This window comes from Hippopotamus amphibius, chromosome 6 (assembly GCF_030028045.1).
Source record: "Hippopotamus amphibius kiboko isolate mHipAmp2 chromosome 6, mHipAmp2.hap2, whole genome shotgun sequence".
Lineage (NCBI taxonomy): Eukaryota > Metazoa > Chordata > Mammalia > Artiodactyla > Hippopotamidae > Hippopotamus > Hippopotamus amphibius.
In genome coordinates this window covers 60,974,051-60,988,006 of record NC_080191.1, presented here as the reverse complement: position 1 = coordinate 60,988,006, position 13,956 = coordinate 60,974,051, and the positions used below count along the sequence as shown (strand labels likewise).

At 51.6% G+C, this 13,956-nt stretch overlaps 1 protein-coding gene across 3 annotated transcripts in view; it reads right to left on the bottom strand.

The window, feature by feature from the left end:
* Positions 1–5,518, bottom strand: part of TMEM181 (transmembrane protein 181) — a 48,948-nt gene extending 43,430 nt beyond the window's left edge. For all 3 annotated transcript variants that reach the window (XM_057738375.1, XM_057738376.1, XM_057738379.1), the window contains exon 1: positions 5,388–5,518. In XM_057738375.1, the coding sequence (XP_057594358.1) occupies positions 5,388–5,395 (8 nt within the window). In that variant the 5' untranslated portion in view covers positions 5,396–5,518. The remainder of the gene's footprint in view (positions 1–5,387) is intronic.
* Positions 5,519–13,956: the final 8,438 nt, after the last annotated feature.

The window sequence follows — 13,956 nt, the reverse complement described above, 5'->3', positions numbered from 1 at the left end:
GGAGACATCAATTCCCACGAGAAAATGGCTGGAAAACGATTCTGTAGGGCTCTCCCCAGGCGAGCACCCTCATCTTCTCACTGGGGCTCCCTGGCATGCTGCTGCTCAAGGCCTCTCTTCTCTGCTCTCACTCCCCAGGTGATCTCATCCTGTTTCAGGCTTTAGAGACAATGCACATGCGAGCAATTCCACGTTTATAACTCAGCCCAGCCGGACCCTGGACTTAAGTGAGATGCCTACCTGACACCTCCACTCGGATATCTGGTGGGCATCTCCAGTGTGACGCATCGAAACCAGACCCCTGACCTCCCACTGAGGTCACACTCTCAGTCAGATGCCCCTTCCTCCGCTCGCCAGCAGGAAGCCCATGGCCCTGTTTGAGTCACGGAGCACTCCCGACCGGCCGCAGCCAACACTCCTTTTCCCACTAAGCACTTTTCCCTCCCACGCAGGCCTCATAAGAGTTAATAAAACAGCACTAGAAAGAAACTGTGGGGGAGGCGAGCACTCAGCCAGCCTCTTTATGGGCCTGGAGCAGAATGACCACTAAACAGACAGAACTTGTGTGAGCAGAGAAGGCGAGAAAACGCCTTGAGGTGCATCTCTAAGTGATGCTGAGAGAGGGATGGGAGGAAACCAGCACCACAACCTCTGCCTCTGACAGAGCCCTGGGGATGACCAACACGCAGCCAGGCAGGAGAAAACAGGCCCAGGAGCTGCAGGAGTCTCAGAACCACGCTTTCTTTTTTGAAAAGCAAAGCAAGCATTGATATATATTCAATCTGAAGACTTCTCTCCCAGAAAATGCCATCATGGATCCTGTCCAATTCTGACGCATCTTTACGACACCACAGAATTCCATATTTTATCTCAGCTCAAGTCACAGTACAGCAGGCAGATAAGATGGAAACCATTTCAAGATTACAAATTTTGCTATTTGCTCACCTCATACCCAGATTTCCCACTTTAGAATTAAGAAATTAGAATCTGGGCAGTGGAAAGGCATTTTTGATCTCTCAGTCCGTTCTCACAATCTGTCTAAAAACTGTCCCATTTCCTGGGGCCCGGAGCGCTGGCCTGGTGCCTGTCAGGCTGGGTTCAAATCCTGGCTCCCCCATTTCCCAGGAGGACGCCTGTGCGCAATCAGGTAACTTCTAAGGGTGTCAGCGTCCTTGTCTGCAAATCAGAGACAGGCGGAATGATACCCACAGGACAGGCGGGAGCACAGACGAAAAATGAAACGCTTCGAACAGTATAGTAAGCACGGGGGAAGAACTCAATCGTGTTGGCTAGTAATAGTAACGGTTGTGCTTCTCCTCTGCCCCCTACTTTTTCTTTTTTAATCTCAGTTTTCATCCAACCATTATTCCTGAAGATCCACTGTGTAAAATCTCCCCTCCTCTGGTTCAGAATGCAACCAACTGCAGGAAAGGGCAGGAGGAGCTGGTGTTCCCTAAGCACCTAACTTGGCACCCGCCCAGGTGCTTCCCTGTGAGGCAGGTATCATCAGCCCATTTTACATACGGGAAAGTAGGGGGGAAGTATACACCCGCCGAGGTCCCAGTCAGCAGGAGACAGAGGTGGGATTTAAACCCACAAGGTCAGGGGTGGAGAGGAGGCCCACCACTCCCTCAATCTTTGGCTTCTTCACCAAACTTTCCTTTTTAAATAACCCACCATTTAATGGGGTTTGAGAAGGAGAAGCTCTGAGAACAAGAACAGAATAATAATTCTGCAATTTCAATCAACCAACTTGAATACATCACAAAAAAATTACCTTTAGTTATTCAAAAAAGCCACTGTGCAAACATTCAAAGCTCAACAACCTCAAAAAGTATTTTAATGAACGAAGTTCTAAGCTCCTCGAGGAACCACGAATTCATGCGTATCCTTGCCAGGCCACAAGCGCAATGACTCACACCCGGGAGCGTGCTGGTCAGGTCATCGGCAAACAGAACAAGGAAGCAGGCCACACGCTGGGCAGTGCCCGGCCCAGCTCACGGCAGTGCGGCCCAGTGGTTAAGAACTTGGGCTCTGGAGGCCGACTGCCCAGGATGGAAGGCCCCCGCACCACTGACCAGAAGGGTGACTTGCAGGGAACCACATCACCTCTTGGGGCCTCTGGTTCCTGAACTGTCACAGCACACCGAGGGCTGCTGTGACAGTGAAGTGAGTTATGACAGGGGAGTCTTGCTAACGCTAGGTCAGGGCCAGCTGTTACCGAGGCAGGGGAGTATATCGACCTCAAGACTGTGGGCCCTGGAGCCCACTCCCGGGCTTCCGTCCTCTGTGACTTACTAGCTGTGACCTGGAGAAACTCCCTTGACTTCTCTGTACCCCAGTTTCCTCATCTGCAAAACTGGGATAAGAGAAACTTCTTCACGGGAAGGGTGGCCATGAGGGTTACGTGAAATGACGTACACAAAGTACCACAGCAGTACCTGGTACACGGTAAACACTCTGTCATCTTTCATTAGCTCTAGAGAGCATTCTGGTTCAAAAAAAAATTATCCTAAGAGATGCAATCCCAAATAACTTTATGGTTCCAGGAACAGGATTCCGACCCAGGTCTGCTGTCCCCTCAAGCCCCAGGACACTCAGAAGGCCTGGGACACAGCAACCATAGCAGGACTCCACTGTGCTCATGTGTGCCACCCCTTCACTGCTGCAGAAAGGAAGTCTAAATAACACATTTCTACACTTAAATGCATCCAGGATGAACGAGACATGTAAAATACACTGCTTAAAAACTGGCTATAAAAAAATACCAATCAAGACACATGCAGGAGGCAACCTGACTGAAGTTTGCAGAGTAATGCTAGTCAAGAGCAAAGAAGCAAATGAACCTGAGACATCTCAGCCACGCGGGGCCCTGCAGCTCAAACAGGTGTTCCTGTGAGTCACATTCAGCAACTGATGGAGACACACCCTACCCCATCATCCCCCCTGAACTCCCAGCATCTCTTGCTTCCCTGGCACTATCAGAAAAGGAATGGAGTTTTCAGGAAACTTAAGTATAAAGTTTTCAGAACTGGGAACTCTTTTTTCTGACTGGTTTTGGAGGCAATCTCTCCTGCCCTTTTAAAAAGAACAGGCTGCGGGACTTCCCTGGTGGCGCAGTGGTTAAGAATCCGGCTGCCAATGCAGGGGACATGGGTTCGATCCCTGGCCTGGGAAGATCCCACATGCCGCGGAGCAACTATGCCCGTGTGCCACAACTACTGAGCCTGCGCTCTAGAGCCCGAGAGCCACAACTACGGAAGCCCATGTGCCACAACTACTTAAGCCCGCGCCCACAGCCCAGGCTCTGCAACAAGAGAAGCCACTGCAATGAGAAGCCGGAGCACTGCAATGAGAAGCTGGAGCACTGCAACAAAGAGTAGCCCCGGCTCACCGCAACTAGCAGCAATGAAGACCCAACACAACCATAAATAAATACATAAATAAAAAAATTCAGTCACTCAACAACATCATAAATAAATAAATAAATAAAAATAAAAAGAATAGGCTGGGATGCACATGAGCAGGTCAGTGCAAGAGCCCCGTGTGAATCCCCCAGCCCCCACGCATGTTCCTGCAGGCCACCCTCTTCTCTTCCAATCTCCCCTAGCCTGTTCTTTCTCCTGGTTTCTCTTCCCGCTCCTGTCACTTCTGACCTTTGTCACCACAGGGCTCCCTGTCACATCGGCCAACAAGAGTACTCTGACCCTACCAGGCACTGAAGTCCCGTACATGCTTCAGATTTTCGGGCCTTTTTTTTTTTTTTTGGTAGGATTTTTATCTGCTTCCAAAGACATTTTCTGATTTGCAGGCCGATGCCATTCGGAGCACTGGACGATGGTGGCTGGCTGACCTCCAGGTAAGCACGTCCCTGGCCCCTTGCTCAACAGGAGAGCAACTGTGTGGCCTACCCTCCGTGGCGAGAGGAACTAGAAGACTCCATTCAAGTTCTTCATTCAAAGTGTGGTTTTGCAGCTCCTCTACTTGGCTGTCAAGTAACAGACAGCACAGGACTCCCACAGGAGACACGGACCGCAGTCAGCTACCGCCCACCCCACTTCAAACTCTCTGCCTCTCGAGGTCCTAGGAACAGGGCTCACACCACCACATACCACCCCAGATGCCAAGCTGTGCAGGCCCACGGAGATTTGGTATGTGAGGACCTCCTAAATATGCTACTTGTCACTCTGCCACCAGGTCACAATTTCACACAGTATTCCCAGGGGTGATAGTCACATGTACCACAAATGAATGGTACCCCCTGGAGTTGGGCAGAGGCAGAACTGCAAGCCTACCTCTGTCTGGGTTTAATTAAAAGACCTTTAAAACGTCCATCCGGGCTGACATGTTACGCAAGTCAAGTTTCCTATGTTGTGCTAAACTGATCAAGTCAGAAACTTCTACAGAAGCAGGAGGAAAAACCTTTCCTTCCACCACACGTGTTTGCATTCGGGCAACATGCCCAGATCTTGTGTCTCTATGTACACAGCCAGAGAAATCAGCAGAGGTCCACTGTAAACCCTTCACACAGTTCGTCTTAAGGCCCCTTCCATTGTGGGAACCTGCCCTCCAAACCTCCTGCAGCAAAGAGACTCCAGGCATCCCTTCTCTCCACCTTCTGCAACTCCAGTGCTAAACTTTTTCATTCTCTCCTCCTTTTCTGGATGTCCCCCGAGGGGAACCCAGGTGACTCTGTCGCATCAAAAGCAAGCTTTAGGGATGGCGTCTATGAGGCCCTGGACAGGTTTTTCTTATTAAAACCCCTGAACTTCACGGAAGTAATAGGTTCAAAGTCAGCAGACGGTAAAACTCATAAACCTCGGTATCCCCGAGATCTAAAGAGGCTGCGTCAGGCTCCCAACGTGGCAACATCATCAAAGAGCCAATGCAGACAGCCTCTCTCTACCTGACGCTGGGCTCCCTGACAAAAAGCAGCCCAGGGCGCTTTTAACAAAAGGTGATGAACAGGGCCGCTGCCCGGGCCAGAGGTCACCACCTTTCCAGCGAGGAGGCTGGGCGGGAGCTCCGGGAGGGACAAGGCCCTCCTCAGCCATCTCCATGGAGCTGCCCTGGGGAAGGACGGGGTCACCCGTTCTCTACGAATGAGCAGGGCCAATGCTGGCCTCGGAGGGCCTCTCTGGGATGCGCTCGGGCCGAGGCCCGCCCCGGAACCCTGACCCGGCCTCTGCTGGTAAGTCCAGCCAGCCGGCAGGCCCGTGGAGGGGCCCCTGCGCCGAGTCACCCCAACGAAGCTCCGGCGGCGCCCAGAGCTCCACGTGGGCCGGGGGCCCCGCGGCAGGGCTCCCGGGAGCGGGACGCGGGAGCCCCAACTCCGGGCCCGGGCGCCCGGGGGACCCCCGCCCCGCCCCGCCCGGGCCCGCACTCACGGTTCCATCGCGGCGCCCCGGCCCTCGGCGCCGGGCGGGCTCGGGGCACAGCAGCCACGGCAGCCGCAGCCGCAGCCGCAGCCAGAGCAGGATCCGGAGCGACGGCGGCCCGGGAGCAGCCGGCTCCCTGAAACTCGTCAGAGCGCGACGCGCCGCCGCGGTCACGTGCGCGGAAGAGGCCCGCGCGCCGGGGGAGGGGGCGCCCGGCTCCGAGGCAGCGGGGCAGCGGCCACCTCCCCTGCGCCCCGGGAGCACCGAGGCCGGCCCACTGTGGGGGAGTCAGACGACGGTTCACAAGAAATGAATGTCCTTAGCCGAGGGGACGGCACGTGAATTCAGTCACCGTCCTGCTTCCAGGGCATCTTAATTAGGACATGAGAATGGCCGTGGCAGTCCATGAATGCCCCGCCGCTGTCTGAAAGACCCACAGGTGTCTGCATTTTTCTGGGGAGAGGACCTATAACTTTCTATATTCCCAAAGAGGTCTGTGATCCCCCCAAAGATAAAAGCCAGGGCAAACCTCTGATACCCCCAAGCGGTGATGAGAGAAGAGCTTTCCCAGCTCTTTCTGGTAGCTGCTCCCGTAAACCTTTTCTGAGTTACAGCTACCACAGCGTGCAGATTTTGTGTCCCCAGTACAAGGCTGTCCCTCAGGAAGGATGTGGGTGTGGATCCCGCATCCCACAGAGCTGACAATGTAACTGATGGGGCAGGTCGCGGTTCTGCTAAGGCTCTGCGACAGGAGCAAGTGTCCCGAACCAATGACAGGTACAGTTGTTTATACACAGTGGGAAGACATGAGCTGACCAAAAGCACTTTCTAGATGTAGCATCTTGGCTCACAGTTCTAAAGTTCTGCAGTCAAGAACAGATGATATTTCCAGATTCTCTTTGGAGCACTGGTTGAACTGTCCCCTGTCCCATGAAGGTCCTGAAATGTTACTGTGGGTTATTTAAAGTAATCTGAACAAGGAAAATAAAAAATTCCAGCCACCTTCCTTGTGTGTCCACATTCACGCACTAAGCTGTCGGCAAGCTTGGAATTGGCGGGAAGATACCAACATGAACACACAGTCCCTGCCCTCAGCAAACAGGCAGAGGACGTTACCAAAGGGAAGTGTGACAAGCACAGATGGCTACAGTGGCACCGAGGAAGGGCACCTACCTCACCCAGGATGTGGAAGAGGGAAGTGGGAGAGAATGCATGGCTCCGGGGCTGATGGGGTGGAGGTTAGGAAGTTGGGGGTGGGTGGGGCGGGTACCAGGCAAAGCAACAGCCTGAATCCGAGGAACAACAAAAGACTATTTCTCGAATTCTTTTCCTACACTCTGTTGGGGGGGGGGGGGGGGCAGGGGAGTTCTTCATGACAAGACCAGGGAACATAAATGCCAGTAGCTGCCAGGACAGGCAGGTAGCAGCATCTAAAGGGGCAGCTGCCACTCAGCGCTTTGAAAGAGTCTGACTTCAAATATGAGTTTTCACATGATATCCTTCCAATTCTAAAATGTTGGAAACTAATTCAAAAAAATATTTCAAACTCGAGGTCAAAAGCAAACACATTTGCTGGCTGCATTTGCCCAGAGGCAGCCGGTTTTTACCACCCAGCTGAAGCAGCATTATCTGGTATAGAAATGCCTGCTCTGAGGACTGTGCCAGCCACCTCGCCTCCCCGAGACATCCCCACAGACCCCTTGCCCTTTTCCAATGACTCCAGATTTCAAAAGAGGTGACATGTTTGAGGTCCAAACCGCCTCCTGGTAACTCCTCCAGGCAGCTGGGCCTCCCTTGAGCCGCGGCCCAGCATCACTTCCATCACTCTTACCCTCAGTTATTTGTTCCTCTAACATTAACTGAGCTCTCAGTGTGGGCCGGGCACACTTCTCAGCTCTGGAAACGCAAGGAGAATGCCTAGGCAGGTCCCTGTCCTCCTGGGACTAACCTTCTAGTGGAGGACACAGCCAGCGAATGAAGAATAACCACATAATTACACCGTCATCACTGTGATGGGAAAGGAAACAGAAGGGTGCTGTGACGGTGTCTGTGACCCAGGGAGAGGGACCCACGTGTTCTGGGGCTCGGAGGAAGTTGGTCTCGTCATCAGCCATCCCTCACCGGAGCCTCCTCCACGTCCACCTCCAGGCTCCCCTCTGCCAAGCGTGCTGCTGTCTGGCAAGCTCCCTCGTTAAGCTCAGAACGGAATACGTTTCAGGTGAGGTCTGTATCAGTCTGAAAGTGAGTTCATCCTTTGGCAGCTTCAACCCATTGGGCCCGTTATTCCATTCTCAGGTCCCTCCCTCGCCTCTCCGCTCAGGTTCATGCTTTCCAGTGAGGATAATCAGCAAGTGTTGAGCACCTGCAAGGCCTAAGACCTGAGCCGATGAATTCTCTTAACTTGATGAGTTATCCATGGTCATTGTCCTCACTTATAGATAGGAAACTGAGGCCTAGAAACATTACGTGATTTTCTCAAGAACTACTGGTAAGAACCCAGGATGACCTGACCCCAACATGGGACCTCCAGTGTTGGTGTCTCACACATTGTGAATGTGACCAGCTGAGGTCGGATGCAAATGGGCCGCCAGCTAGTTTCTCTAACCCAGAGACACAGATGCAAATGGGCCACCAGCTGTAGTCTAACCACAGGGACACTCAGCCCACATTTATCAACTTTGTTCTTATTTTAAAATCTTCTAATATCCAGTCATGCTATGTCCACAGTATTCTCCAGTAATCCCATTTAATTGGGAAATTTGATCCATGGGTGAGTATATATGTATTTGAAACCCTGCCTTGTTTCAAAAAGGATCAAGATGTCAGAATTAAGATTGGCCTGACACCACTTATTTTTAGAAAAACCCGACTCATACCTAATGTTCACTTTATTTTCTAAGCACCAACAAACCATCCTTTTTTTTTATAATTTCCTTCTAGGATAGGGCCAAAGTCAAGCCCACCAGTCTGCAGCTTGCGGCTGACTCCCACTCATGGCTATTTTTCAGTTGACAGCAACAACTCAAGAGGCCCATCTGCAGATGCTGTGATACCCTAGGACATCAGCTGTCTGTTCCAAGGGACGCAAACTCACTTCCCAATTCAGCAACTGACACTCATCTAGCATTTTGTAGATAAATGCTCGTGATTTCTTTATCTTATTAATAATAATCAGTAATGGCTCACAGTACTCATGTTCCAGCTGGGCACTGAGTTAAGAACCAACATCCAGGTGAGGGCTCCCTTCCTGACTTACAGACAGCCACCCTCCTGCTGTGTCCTCACACGGCCTTTCCCTGTTGTGAGCTCTAGAGAAGAAAGAGATATCACGTGCTCGCTCCTGTCCCTCCTCACAAGGACATAACCCTAGCAGATCAGGGCCCACCCTTACGACCTCACTGAACCTTAGTTACTTCCTTACGCCTAATACAGCCACCCTGGGGGTTACGACTTCAACATATGCACTTGGCGGGGATACAAACATTTGCTCCATAACCCTCCTAAGTGAAAGATTTCTTGAAAAGAAAAAATTGACATACAGGGTACGGAGAATATGGAAGAATTCAGTGCCAACAACTCTAATTGCCTACTCTTTGTTTCAAGGCAGGAAAATCTCAGTCTTGACATTCCCTTAAGCATGATGACAGCTGATGACAGTTGATGTTAGCAACATCTCTTGGCCTGTGCTTTTGACAGCTCCTGGATAGCCGTGTGCTGCTGACTCATCTTCCCTGCAGGAAGCAGAGGTATTTCCACGAGCCGCTCAGCTCTCTCCCTGTGCTGCCTTCCCAGGACCACCCGCCCCATCATTTGAAGGCGGGCTCATGCTTTCCCAGCCCACTTGTTGCATCACATGAGGAGCTTCCTTCTCATTGTCTTCTCTACTCCTAAGAACTGATCATTAGAAGCAAGGATCTAACTCTTATTGGTTCAGATGCTTTCTCTTGCTTATCAAGTTCAGTAATGCCAGGAGCACAGGAGTTCTGCCCAGCATTTACTGACAATATAAGGCTATTGTTTTGGCTTTCTTATCATTGTGCCTTTCCTGTAATTTATTGCTGCTACATGACAAACTACCCTGACATGTAGTAACTGTTGTAGTTATCTATTGCCACATAACAAATTACCCCAGGACTTTGAGGCTTGAAACAGCATTTACTATCTCAGTTTCTGGGGGTTGGGTATCCGGGTGCAGCTTCACTGGGTCCCTAGGCTCAGGCTCCCTCACAGGCTGCTGTCAACCGTGTCAGCTGGGGCTGAAGTGTCCTCAAGGCTCCACTGGGAAAGGATCTGCCTCCAGGCTCACACTGTGGTTGTTGGCAGCATCTGGAGGTCACACTTAGTTCCTTGCCACGTGGGGCAGCTTACAACACGGTAGCTTTTCTTCCTCTGAGTGAGCACATGAGAAGAACTGAGGCAGTGAGAGCACGATGGAAGTCAATCCTTTGTCAGCCAATCTCACAAGCAAGATCCCATCACTTTTGCTCTATTCTTTCCTTTAGAAGCAGATCACAGGTCCACACCCAAGGGGTGGGGCTCACGCAAGGCTGTGAATACCTGCAGGGAGGGGTCAGTGGGAGCCCCTGTAGCCGGCACCTCCTATGGTGGCTTAAACAGCAGCTGATTCTCTCTCGTGTCTGTGTGTTGACTGAGCTCAGCTGGGCGGTTCCTGCTGGGGGTCTCCCTGGAGAATGCAGTCAGATGACATCAGGCTGCCATCACTAAAGGCTCCGCTGTGTAAAACATCCAGAGTGGCGTCTCCACGCTGGTGGAGGCATGTGAGGTGCCTGAGCTGGGATGGCTGGAAAGCTGGGGGCTGGCCAGGCAGTCTTCCTCCATGTGGTTTCTCCACATGGCCAGCTGGGGCTTCCTCAGAGTCTCAGGGAAGTCAACCACCACGTTCTACTGGTCAAAAGAGGGCCAGAGCCAGCCCAGAGCCAAGAGCAAAGGACAATGAGAGAACATGAATCCTGGGAGGAGGGCTTTTTGGGGTACCGTCTTTGGAGATTAGCTACCGTAGTCTTGAAGTCCACAAATGAACGTTTGCTTCGTCTCTTTTCTTCATCTCCAAAGATAATTATGCACAGAACTTTTGGAGCCACTTTTAAGTTTCCTACTGTGCTAGAGTTTACATTTATACTATCTCATTCTGTCCTTTAAGCAACCATGAAAACAAATGCACTCTTTTGCCTCGGTACCTGTTGGTACTTGCAATAATGAAGACGAGTGAGTCTGCCCAGTGCCCAGCCCTGCTCTGTCATACACAGCTCAGCACAGCCCTTACTCAGGGCCCCCAGGTGCTCCCACTCACCAGGAATTAGCGTCCGTATACCACACCCTTCGCCTTCTCTGCCTTTGGTAGTTTGAGCATTTTAGGTATCAGTCCCAATTTGTTAGACTGAAACATGTCTTTTATTCTCGACCTTTGAGCAATGCCATCCCCACCACCATCTCCTGTGACTTCACTCTGCTGACCTTTATTTGTCCTCAGCTTTCCAGGGCCTGACACCCAGACTGGTACAGAAAGACAACCAACGCATGTACTGAACAAATGACCCCCCTGGATTTGTTACATGACTGGTAATACACCAGCATGTTTTCTAATAGTTTAGAGGATGGGGAACCTTCCCATGGAAGGCAAGGGAAGAGGGTTGCAGGGCAGTGAGTGTATCCCTTGGAGGCAGGATGTCTTCCGGCTTGAATGAATTGCTGATCCTGGTCTTCCTGAGACTTTCCCAGGTTTCATACTGAAAGTTGCCTGTCCAGGGACGCCCGAGTCCCAGGCAACCTAGGACGCTTGGTCACCGTACTTCTGGCCTGTATATTTTTCGGAATTACTGGGCAATCGTCTTAAGGCTTAAAGAAAGTCTTAGCTTGGGTCCCTCAAAAACAGAACCTGAGGCCAAAGTTTCCATGTTAACTTTATGGGGGAGCAGGTTTATCTCTGGGAAACAAGGAGGAGAGAGAATGAAGGGCGGCAGGGACTTGGGAGGTCAAATTTAGGGAAGTGCAAGCTGCCCACAGCTTCCCGACCAACACTGCGGGTTGCTCGGTCTTACAGGATAGCTCGAGAGGGACAGATGGACACTACCAGGGTAGCTCCAGAAAGATGGACAGAAACTACCATGTCTGGAGGGAATCTGTGGGCTCTGTCCTGCCGTCTGTCTCCCATGGGTCAGAGTCTGACCTACACATCCAGGTTATGTTCTGGGCCCCCGCAAGCAGCCACTGGGGAGCCAGAGCCTGTCCAGTCCGTGTGGGATGACTGGACTGTCAGCTCCCAGGGCCCTTAGTCTGTGGGGCAGAGGGGGCAGAGGCTGGGAACTACGTGAACCTTCACAGGATGGCTCAGGTAAGGAAGCAAGGTACGGGGCCACGGGGAGGGGTGGGGAGGAGAGTGAGATGGGAGGATATGGGGCAGGACCCGGCAGATCTGGGGACCTGTCAGCGGGATCCCATACGAAGAGGTGGAGAAGGCTGAAATCATTGTTGTAAGTTTTGGGGAAATGAGCAGCCTTGGAAAATCTAGCAAGATTTGGGGGCTTTCTTGAGGCCCCAGCCGAGGCCCACGATCTTTTTCTTTTTTTTGGCTGCACAGCATGGCATGAGGGATCTTAGTTCCCCAACCAGGGATCGAACCCATGCCCTCTGCAGTGGAAGCTTGGAGTCTTAACCACTGGACCGCCAGGGAAGTCCCCAGTGATCTCATATTAACGGTAACCTCCCTTAATGTCTGCCCAGTGGCGGTTTCCTCCTTCAAATGAGCAACGTAAGCACAGAGAAGATATTTTGGTGTTGATCAAAGACTGGGGGCTCCCAAGCAGCTAAGACAAAAGCAGAGAGGAGTTAGTTAGTTTAGGACAATGAGCCTCAAAACCTGCTGCTCCCTCAAAGTCACTGGGGGAGCTTTAAGAAGACCCTGCCCGGGCTGAACCCCAAACCAATTAAATTAGAATCTGGAGTAGGGCTTAGGCATCAGTCATCAGTTTTAGCTTCTTCTTGAGGTCTAGTTGCATTTTTCCTCTTTGGTTTTGTAAATTATCTCTGTATCTTTGTAACAAATTCCTTCTTTTTGGCTGAAATTAATACCTGTAACCAATAGTATTAAACACTTTAATACCATATCTCTATAAAGTGACATGCAATGCCTCTGAGTGTCCCTGTCATTGCTCTCAACAAGGAGAACCACAGCAAAGTGATCATTCTAATTGCAGCCAGAAGGAATGGTGTTTGAGTTTGCACGCTGCCCTGCAGGAAGCTGAGGATGGCCCACTGTTGGGGGAATGTCAGGTCTGGAACTCCTGGGTCATTCATACTGGGCAGTAGGCACGCTTGTCCTTTCCAAATTGACTTTTAAGTAATCTTTGTTGGCCTGAATAGGAAAGAGCATGGGGTTACACCTCAGAAACACCGCCGTCATCATGCCGGACAGATCAACCAGGGGAAACGTAATCGTCTTCACATAGAAACATAACCCCATCTTCCGGTCCTCAGGGACTTGGTGGTTAGACACCAACCTGACTTTGTTAGCTGTGCTGCCCCGCAAAAGAACACAGCTAAAGGACACTCTCCCAGCCGTGTGGCTGTATTTAGAAAAATTGAAAGAGCACAGTGGCCCCAGGTTGCAGCAGCATTGTTTCCAGGTTTGCTTTGGTCCCCTCATTCCCTAGGAAACAGAGCAGGTGGGCAGTGCTCCACCTGCCCACGTTCCCCCATCCTGTGTGTAGCACACGCTGGGGACATGGCTCACCCCAGGGAGCTCGGCTTCCAGCAGGGAACCACCCACCACCCAAGCCACGTCCTACACATCAAACCAGGCTGCTCAAATAAGGGCCACAATTGCAAGGTAGGGTAAATGCTGAGTGAGCAGCCCCAGGCACACATGGGGCCGTCCAGCTACCGGTCAGGGTCACCAGGCTGCAGAAATCCTCTGCTTTGCCTTTGAATATACAGAACAAGGGGGTTTATCCTGATTTCCTAGGTGTGGCCTAAACCACACAACTCAAGTCAATATGGAGCAGGGGAGGGAGGAGGACTTGGCAGGAATGCTGGTATTGAAAAGTGAGAGTGGGCCTGGCAGTGCCCTGCGGTCTCACCTGGGCAACCCTGGGCTGGGGCAGGGGGTCCTGCAGAGAAGGGCCCTGGGAGAGGGGCAGCCGGGCACCCACCCACCCCAGGAGGGGCTGCTATGCAGCCTATAGCAGTGGCTTCCAAAAATCCCGACTCTTATTGCATTTCCTTTGAGAGCTTACCAGAGCATTCTGGGGTGAGAGGCAGACCATTTACACATTTCTTTCATTGCTGTTTAGACTCCATTACGTTATTTTTTCTTAAGTTATGGGAGCAGGTAGGATATTACTAAGGGCTTTCATTTCAGAATAGGAAAGGAAGTGCTACAAAATAGTTGTTATTAAAGAAAGGGCCTTGAGGGGTTTTGCCTTGTGGGGATTCTCCTTTGAGAAACAGGCGCATAGGCCCTGGGGCTGTCTTTACTGAACGGGGAGGGGGGACAGGGCGGAGGCCAGAAGAAGGGCAAGAGGATGAGGGAGCTGGAAGGAGGAGGGAGGGGCATTCCAGA